Genomic DNA, 10,390 nt, shown 5'->3' on the forward strand with positions numbered 1-10,390 from the left:
TGTCCAAAAAATGCCCTCAGACCCCAGAGGGTTAAAGGCGATTTTGCACAATATGACTCCTTTAATAATTATCTTATTAGATTTTATTTTAAATCTGTCCATTGAACATTAAAATCTGGATGAAAACCTCGTGAATCAAACATTTTTAATCTCTTTTAAGTCTGTTTGAGTTTTGTGACAATGTTAATTATGATCATTAAAGCCAAACTAATGGTTTGTGCATGAGCATCAATAAACGCACAAACTTCCACATTTGAGATTTAGCAATGACAGTTATTAAAACTTTTTATACTTTTGTATAAAAAGTATTGACATCTAACCCAGTTATTGCGCTCAAAAACAAGTCTTTCCATCATTCCAGGTCCTACTTCTATGTCATATTCTGTTATTTCAACATTATCATTGACAGTTTAAATGATAGGTTGAATCTAGGATCATTTAAATAAGCACTTCTTTTGACTTTTTTTTTTTCTTCCGGGATCTTGCAAAATTGGAAAAATCCCTATGTTTAACATTGAACAAATTTTAAAAAATTCATAACTCTGTCAAAAAGATCACATTTATTTCATATTTGAGAGCATTATATAGGACAGTATCCTTTATTGACTGACAAAGTTTCATCTGGATCTGATCCGGATTACAGATTTTGTGACCATTTAAATTTAACATTGAAATCCCCATTTAATGTATATTTTACATTATATCTCAATCAAAGGTGCCCCAATCACGCTCATATTTGAAAGTGAGGTGCAGGCTGGCACTCAATATCACCTGGCAAAGTCTAATCCAGATTGTGTATTTTATGGACATTTGAATTTAACCCTCTGCAGTCAAGACGCGCCCTCACATCAAAAGACACATGACCTAATTAAGCGGACATAGCACACAATCTGCTCCACTCTGAGTGTCTGTTTGAATGTGTGTTGAAAGTGGAGACTTCAGCCTCCACACCACTTTTGAAATTTTGTTAATAGGCCAAGCATAACTTGAATTATGATTTAATAATTCATGCAAGTTTTTTTGGGGGGTGGGGTGGGGTAATATTCTCAAATTCACTGCGAGTTTTGCAGACAGCCACAGCAGAAACGACTGATTTCCTCCTCATTCACCTGCAGGAGCGAGAGGGCTGGAGTGAAATACGACTCCCTCAACTCCAGCAGGAGAGAGGGGTGTTACCATTGGTGGAAAACTAAGCGTGATCGGAACTAACGAATCACATTCACCAACTCCACGTTGGATTGATGACAACACACAGACCCCACATGGGTGGGTATGTGTGCGCGTGCGTTTTGCGAGCGGGACTTTTCTTCTTTGTCTCTCTGTCGCAGACAGAGAGACAAAGAATCACTGGTATAAATATTACCAAATAAACAATGATCCCCCAATCCACATAATTTGGTTGCTGAGAGAAGAAAATTGTGGTTTTGTGTGGAGTGAAAAGCAGACGCAAACAGTTTTGAAAGTTGTAATATTTGCTGTGTTTGGAGTGTGTGTGGTGGAGTGTTTTTATTTTTTTTAAAATTATTATTTAGTGCGTCAAAATAATCGGGCATCTTGGAACAGTGCGTCAAGTCTCTGTCTCACTCTTTTTTTTTTCTTTTTTTTTTTTTTTTTAAACTGCATGAAGACGCGTGGAATGCGTCTGAGTCTGAACTGGAGCGTGATCAATCTGATGATGAAGTGGACTTTATTGTTCTGGACAAATGAGAGCAGGTGGCTTCACCAATCTGTGCGCACAGATTTGCACAGTGAATCGGACCACACGCTTCGCTTTCCATCTTCTCCAGGACTCATGCGCTTCTGCTCCAGCGCCAAGTCCTGGAGCACAGCAGGGTGGAGACACACTACCCCAGCAGTCAGCAGGCTCCGGGGGCAGAGAACACAGTTCACTAGAGACCCCCCCAAAATCCAAAACACTTTTCTGTGGTTTTGTATTTTTTTTTTTTTTTGGCCGCTAACACAGTCAGGACAGTCTGTACCAATACCAGTACAAATGCTACAAAAACAAGGAATTACGGAAAAATACACATGGATATTGAGGTGGAATATCTGTACAAATTTTGGGGGCTTCCGATGTGCATTGGACAGGAATTGTTTTTCTGAGTGGCACAAATATAATTTGTGTGGCATCTTATTGCATGTAAGTAAGTCCCTCCGGCTGCTCCCTTGTTTGCACTTGGGGTCACCACAGCAAATCCAAGGTGGATTGGCATGTTGAATTGGCACAAGTTTTACGCCGGATGCCCTTCCTGACGCAACTCCACATTACATGGAGAAATGTGGCAGGGGTGGGATTTGAACCCGGAACCTTCTGAACTGAAACCAAGCGCATTAACCACTTGGCCACCAATAGCCACAAAAAAGCGCCTGAAGCATTTCCTGCAAAAAGTAGTCATAAATGCCCCAAAATAACCAAGACTAATAATAACCAAGAAAACCCCATTTGGTGTACATTTTGCATTATATCTCAATCAAAAGTGCCTCAGTCACCCTCATTTTTCTGTTATGGATTTACCTACACCACCAAAATTGGATGGAGGCTCCAATTTTTTGCCCGTTTGTCAGTCTTCCAGTTATCAGTCAGAAACCAAGTGCCAAAAAGCATAGCAGAGATAACCAATGTTCTGTGAAAATTATCTGATAAAGAATTCCACAACCGAAAAAGTTGGTAGAAAAAAACAGACAACACCAATAAAAGAAAACTTTAAGTGAATGAACTAAATACATACTTCTGACATTTGATCACATCTAATTTAGCTTATGAAAAGCCACTTCTAACAGGACTTTGACCTTTAAATTTTTTTTTTATTATTATTTTTTTTTATTTTTTTTTTTCCAAAGTAAAATTTTGTGGAATGAAAACTAGTGTTGGGGGAGGTTTGTGCTCTATGAGCGTGGTACTCTAATTCCAGGCTTGACGTTACTGACAGCAGGAAGCAGCAGAGCCTGTAACCTCCTGTCTCTGGTTCCTCCACAGAAAGACGATGACATAGAGGAGGGTGACCTCCCGGAGCACAGAAGGTCTCCGCCTCCGATTGACTTCTCCAAAATGGATCCTTCCAAACCTGAGGAGCTGCTGAAGATGTCCAAAAAGGGCCGGACTCTGATGGTTTTTGCCACAGTGTCTGGAGATCCCACTGAGAAGGAGACTGAGGAGATCACAGGGCTGTGGCAGGGCAGCCTCTTCAATGCCAACTTTGACATTCAGAGGTAAGCCTTCAAAACTGGTCCACCGCCTTTTCTCAGGGGCTTCTTCTGTGTGGGAGGGTCGAGAACCGTCCTCAGTGAATGATGTCATTACGGTTACCTTATAGACAAATTCAGTCCATATCCTCGCCATTCTGATCCATTTATGGTTTCTCAGTCTACAGGAGCAGGGGTGGTGGCCAAGTGGTTAATGCGCTTGGTTTCAGTTCAGAAGGTTCCGGGTTCAAATCCCACCCCTGCCACATTTCTCCATGTAATGTGGAGTTGCGTCAGGAAGGGCATCCGGCGTGAAACTTGTGCCAATTCAACATGCAGCTCCACCTTGGATTTGCTGTGGCGACCCCAAGTGCAAACAAGGGAGCAGCCGAAGGGACTTACTTACTAGTCTACAGGAGCAGAGAAAAAATCTGACCAAACAGCAGCCAGCAGTGTGGGTGTGGCAGCGGTGCAACTGTTTTTCTTCATTCTGTCAGCTAATAACAAGGCAAACATGGGGACAAACATGGAAGGGCCAGTCTGTCTGTGGCCCCAGCCGTACATACAGAAAATTTGACCCCTTCTGTGTCAGGACCCATCTTTTCACCCATGAGCATGCACACAGGAGCATCTTAATCACACTGAAATGTGAATGAAACATGAAATGTGAAAAAACAATAAGGGCAATTCCGGCATCACTGGCGTTACGAATTTTCGGACATTTAGCCCTATTGTTCCCAAGTTCCTCTACTTAGATTCTAGAGTTTTACAGTAAGAGACAATTGACCTTTACTTATTCTCACTGTATTACACATTGGTCATTGTACCCATTATGCTTAGTGCCAGGGCAGAAAAAGAGTGCGTCACTGACATTACGAAAAAGGGACATCCTGAAAAATCAAGCAGTTTTATTCAAAATTTCTCCTCAAACTATTGATGAGTTCAAACCAAGTATGATATTCATTTATACCCAACATAGACAAAATCATCCACAATACTTTCATTCAAAATTAATGATTTCTGAACTCAGTACGAATGGGGAAAATTGCGTCACTGACATTACGGATTCTTGACCTCTAAACGTCTAAAGAGTGCATGAAAACTATCAGGTATTATGTGCCATACCTTATACTGTGACTTGATTGAAGTATAAAGAACTATATGAAGTTGATTTTATCCACATTTATGATGACAATATTATGATAATTAAACAAATATGTTTGACTATAGTGATATATACGTCTATTTGTATGTATCAGGCTACTAAATCATCAATCATATAAATTGAAGTAATCTGAAGTCATGCAGCTACTATTCTGATATGTCTGTAAACAGTCAAAATTCAAACAGCAGACAAAACAAGAGTTAAAAGCATTGATAAAGAGTATTTCAACCATTCATTTCTGTCAGAAATGGTCGGTCTGAACATTGTCTCTGTTCACTGCAAAGGTTACTCAGGAAAATCTGGAAACTTGTACAATCCCCTGGCATTCAGAAGGATGGGTACTTTCAGTTTTTTCTTGATTTTGTCCTTTGTATAGAATATTTTGTCTTCCACTTTTGGTATTTTCCAGTAGACCCCTGCTTTCATCATTGTAGACACCTCATAGTGGTCACCAACAATGGAAATTATTTCTCCGGGGTAGAGGGTGCCATCATATGATACTGCACACCAATCTTTTACCTTCAAACTTTCATCTAGACTGCTTTGAGAACTGTCATCTGAAGTTTCATCACTGTCAGCCCCATCTGCATCTCTGCTTATTGTAGAATGAACTGTTGCACCATTCTTGCTTTGCAGCAAATGTGCCATGGAAATGCCATGACTAGGGGGAGCGTTACAGAACACGTCATCTAGGTTGAGACTCTTATTCCTCAGTGATACGTCGGCATCTGACATTTCAAGTACCTGGACCTTTGAATCTGGGGAATTTGAGGCCTCCACAAATGAGGCAGCATCATTCACAATTGAATTTCTAGTCTTTACAGCCATCCAGACTTGGCGCTTTACTGATCCTCTAATCCCGTCCACCGGCCCCTTTCCATGTGATGTTGCAAAGAAATTCCACACAATATCAACATTGTGCATTTTCTTGAAAACTGGGATGGAGGCTGCTATGAAGCGGTTCTTGAATTGGGATGATGGTCCACAGATGCTGGCATATCTTCGAGCAGTCTGCTCAAGTAAGCAATCAAAGTCTCTTTGGAGTGAGTCAGATTATCGGAAGCGATAACTTTAGCATGACGTTTGCCCGAGTAGTACAGTGCAGCTGTAAACAGGCTAACTTGCTGCTGTTTCCAGTGTGCTGCTATCTTGTGTTGATGAAGATAATTATCCATTGTCTCAACAGTTTAAGTCAGTCACTCCTCTTAACCATCCAAGTTTTAGTGTCACTGACGTTATGAACGTCACTGATGTTGCGCGTCACCGACATTACGCGTCACTGACGTTACGAACTTTACACCTTCATAACTTCCTACATAAAACTCATAGAGCTTGAAACAAGTACTCAACAGGCTTCTCCCAGTGCCTAGTAGGACAAATTAATACATCACATTAATATCTCCAAAGGCATTTTTGCAGCATAAACATAGAACTTTTTTCATCATTACATATTTTACTTCAATGTCAGGAAATACTTCTTCAGAAAAACAGACAAATATCTGGTATTGAATGTTTGTGAAATCATTAGACAAGGCCTTGAACCTTTCAGTAAGCATAAAACACTTTAAATTACTGTTGTCTTTAAGTGTTAGGGTCTGAGTAGATTAACCCTTTACTTCAATTTTATTTTTTAATTTTCAATAGCATGATGATCTCCTGCTGAAAAAAAAACCACATTGAATAAATGAGGTATAGACCTTAGACTTATCCCAACTGATTCCATTCAAATACTGATGACTGTACTTTTTTTTTTTATTTTACATTTGTCTACTTCGGTGCAAATTGCCCATAAAATATCCTAAATCAGTCATTCATATTTCAAAATGGTGGTCTGGTCTGATGGCTCATCAATGCCTGACGTAATGCTGGGCTCGACAATAGCACTGGTCCGATGGCCCGGCGGCCTTTTTTACATGTTCCGGGCCACCACGGGCCAGTGAAGTTCATATTTCACTGGTCCATATGGGCCAGTAAGAATTAAAATTGCTTTGGGCAGATTTATTAGTCTAATGCCGCGTTCACACCGGGCGCAATCAGATGCTACAAATTCGCGGGGGTCGCGTGGCAACGGACGCGCCTCCTTCACCCGGTGTGTCGCTCTGCTTTTGCTGCGAAAATTCGCCCCGGTGCGTCATCAAATAGGAGGAGCTTCCATTCAGCTCGCCGGCTCCGGTTGTCAGTCAAGTTAACATGACGGACCTTGATCACACGGAGCGAGTTGTTGTGGAAAGCTGACAAACGTCATGAGACGTTCCCAATTCAGGCAGTATCATTATTTGCTGCAGGAGCTGCGTCTGGATGATGGCTGCTTTCAGTGGTCCTTCTGCCTCTGCAGGACCCAACTTGAGGACCAACTGTCCCGTTCACGCGCGCACATGTAAACAATTAAAAAAAAAAAAGAAAAAGAAACTCCGCCCCCGCTGCTGTGGGGCTGCTGCTCCTCCAAAAACTCTTGTCATAGTTGTGAAATAAAGGACAAAAGAGACATACGTCCTGCTCACAGGCTGCTACCAGAGACAGGACATGTTGCACCACTTCGCAATGTTGGGAACATTGCCGAAGTGCAGACAAACTTCGTCTGCAGGCGCATCTTCTGATGTGGCGCAAATTTCGCTTCAACATCGATGCGTCATTTTCGCTTAAGCAAGATCGAGCGCAGTGAATATTATGAATTTCTTGAAACCTCCTGCCCCTGGGCAGAAACCAGGAAAGCAAAGGAATGAACAACTATCACCCTCAAAACAAGCACAGAAGAGGAAGGCTGCTGATGCTGAATATGAGAAGAAAAGGGTGAGGAAAACTTGGCAAACTTCCTGGAAGAAAAGACGGCCATGGCTGGAGCGTGATGAGGAGAGTGAGGTTGTCTTCTGTGGAACTTGTAGGGCCATGCCAGAATATGCTAACAAGTAAGTATAAATATACCATGTCCTGGTAGACAATGTGGTATGATTTCATACGCCAGTTTAAAAGTCTAATCAGTATGCCCTTGTGGAAACCCCACGGTGACAACATTAGCAAGGGAACTTGGTTTATGAAATTTAACATATTAATTTTGTAAATGATCAAGAAATAAATTTATTTTTGTATTAATGTCTGAGTGTTGAAAAAATTCCTATCAGTTACCTACCGACACTTTTTTCAAAGTTTATTCACTTTAAGGTTTTTATCATGTAGTATAAGAATTTTGTGTTTGTTTTCAAGTGTTTTTACATTAAGGAAACCCAATTCTAATGTCTGAATGTTGATTTAAAAAATTCTTATCAGTTACCCCCCCGTTCGGCACAGGCGTGAAAGTATGGGCCAGTGATATTTTCATCCGGGCCAGTAACTTTCAGATTCTACTGGCCCTGTGGGCCAGTGCATAAATTGCCTTATTGTCAAGCCCTGTAATGGGCCATTTTCTCCATATGATAGACCCTTCTCAGACATCAATGAGTTATGCAAAGTGGAGCAAAACAAATCAAGATTTGTCATGTTTTTATCTATTATAACACAACTTGAGCCAATTATGTTATATTTCATGTTATTTGATGTTACACACAAGGCATAAATGATGTTTAAAAGGTTAATATCACATTAATGTTCAATACACAAAGCTGCTGTCAGACACTCTTAACACCTTGAGGCAGAGTAAATTATTATTATTATTATTATTATTTTAAAACGTATATGAATTGGGTAAGATCTCTTGCCTTTTCCATTGGATGAATTTACTGTGTAACATGCTTTTTCTTTTTCTTCTTTTTTTTTTACGTGTCGTGTCAGACCGCCTTCAAGATTTATTAAATTTTAAGTTTTTTTTTCTCTCATCAAACTTCATTCTGTACAGATTTATATCATTGTAGGCAGTGCCACTATTCTGCGAACATCTCATCTGTTAAATGTTGTGCTTCATATAAAAAGTAATGTAAGTAATGTAATTCATATAAAACGTCAACTTTGTGATTAGTCTACCTAAAATCTTATGGTGCCCTCTGCTGGTTGCTGTTCCTGTCTAGAGATAGACTTCAACGTTTTTGGCAGAATGTGGATCTAGTTGAAACATCAAAGACTGGATATGAATCTTCGCATGATTCAAATCAGGATTTTGTCCAATCCATTATTTTGTATTCAGTTCTTTGGACCAAAGGTCCTAAAGGTCTAATGCCACAAAGATTCATCTCCAGTTTATCTCGCACTGTGCATTCTATTTCTCAGAAATCTAAAGACGTTTGGTGGGGACATTCCTTGGTGGCTTTTCTGGTCATGGAAATTTTGACTTGTGGGCTGACTCTCCCTGGGGCCCCCAGAATGACAAAAGATGGCAGTTTTCCTTCTTGTAAATGAACTGCTGGAGAAACTGCTGAGTAATATTTTGTCTAATTCTGTATAAAGATATACTGGGGGCCTACCAACATACAGGGCAAATTTTATTGCCCTTATATCACCCTAAGGGGCCCCAGGACCTCCTGCAGCATAAACAATGGCTGTTTACACACTCGGCAGGCAAAAAAACAAACCAAAAACTGCTCAATAGCTTTCTTGATGATTTTATATATATATATATATATATATATATATATATATATTAGTAGTGCTATGTGACTTGTTTCTACTTTTTTTTTACTAATAGCCCAATTTCATGGCCTTAAGAGTGTGCATATCATGAATGCTTGGTCTTGTTGGATTTGTGAGAATCTACTGAATCTACTGGTACCTTGTTTCCCATGTAACAATAAGAAATATACTCAAAACGTGGATTAATCTTTTTAGTCACATAGCACTACTATTATTCTGAACACTATTGTGTGTATGTATGTGTGTGTGTGTATATATGTATGTATGTATATATATATATATATATATATATATATATATATATATATATATATATATATATATATATATATATATATACATATATAATTTTGCATAAAGCTTTACTGAGCAGTTATGAACATACAGAAGAAATCTTGTTGCCCTTGAATCATTGTTTTGAGGTTATGTTTACAGAGACATGTCTCATAAATCGTTGGCTCTAACACCCTCACGTCTGTCCTGGTTCCAAGTTTGAGGCTGTCGTTATGATGTATCTACTGCAGGTTCGTGGTTGGCTCCAACAGGGTCATCTTCATGCTGCGGGATGGTAGCCTGGCCTGGGAAGTAAAGGACTTCCTGGTGTCCCAGGAGCGTTGCATGGAGGTCACAGTGGAGGGACAGGTCTTCCCTGGAAAAGGTGCCAAGAAAGACGAGGCCAAATCCAAAGAGCAGAATGAAGTTAATGCCAAAAGAAGGCCAAGAAGAAGACTGAGGCCAAGAGACCAGACCTGGTGGGGAACCATGGCAGCCATCTGAAACAGGAGCTGTGACATCAGAACAGAACACCTGGGTTCTGGTGTCCATGGTGAGCACTGAACTTCTATCTGGATTAAAGGACAGATCCACATGAAGCCACATTCACAGATGTAGTGAGGTGACATCGCCAATGAGGAGGTGGAACTTTCACCGTCCTTGTTAGAAAATCGATTTTTTGTGAAAATCATCACGTGTTTGTTAGACTAGTCTTAAAATTTGTCAACATTTTTTTTTGATTTTCTGCACAAAATGACTCACAAAATCATTAATAAAATTGTCTTAATTCTGTAGTCTATGTCGGACTTAAGGCTTTCGGTAGTCTGCGACTGATTTTTGTCACGACAGACTTTAGTGTATGCCTTTTCTCTGTCATGCCGTTGTGTAGTCTGTGACAGACTTTGTGTCAACAGCTGGTACTCTGCATTCATTGGACTTCAGTTGGACACTAGTTTAATGCCAGATTATTATCCAAATGTTTTGTTTTTCACTAAACATGAAAAAATAAACTTTTTCCAGAAGAAATGTTTCGTGGGTGGTTGTTCTGGGTTTGACCCAGCCCAAAATGGCAGTAGTAGTAGCCAGTGTGGGAAAACTGGAACGTGGAGGTAAAAGACGCCCTGCTCCAGGCACTGAAACAACAGAGGATATAGTCCATTGGCTGATGGGGTCCCCCATGCGGCTCCATCAGAGGTCTACTTCCTGAGTATT

At 40.2% G+C, this 10,390-nt stretch overlaps 1 protein-coding gene across 1 annotated transcript in view; it reads left to right on the top strand.

The window, feature by feature from the left end:
• The window catches only part of mesd (mesoderm development LRP chaperone), a 40,599-nt gene extending 30,816 nt beyond the window's left edge, over window positions 1-9,783 (top strand). The window contains 3 exon segments of the mRNA XM_034184117.1: window positions 2,978-3,210; window positions 9,430-9,611; window positions 9,614-9,783. Coding sequence (XP_034040008.1) covers window positions 2,978-3,210; window positions 9,430-9,611; window positions 9,614-9,696 — 498 coding nt within the window. The 3' untranslated portion in view covers window positions 9,697-9,783.
• Window positions 9,784-10,390: the final 607 nt, after the last annotated feature.

The sequence above is a fragment of the Thalassophryne amazonica genome, chromosome 2, assembly GCF_902500255.1.
Source record: "Thalassophryne amazonica chromosome 2, fThaAma1.1, whole genome shotgun sequence".
Classification (NCBI taxonomy): Eukaryota; Metazoa; Chordata; class Actinopteri; order Batrachoidiformes; family Batrachoididae; genus Thalassophryne; species Thalassophryne amazonica.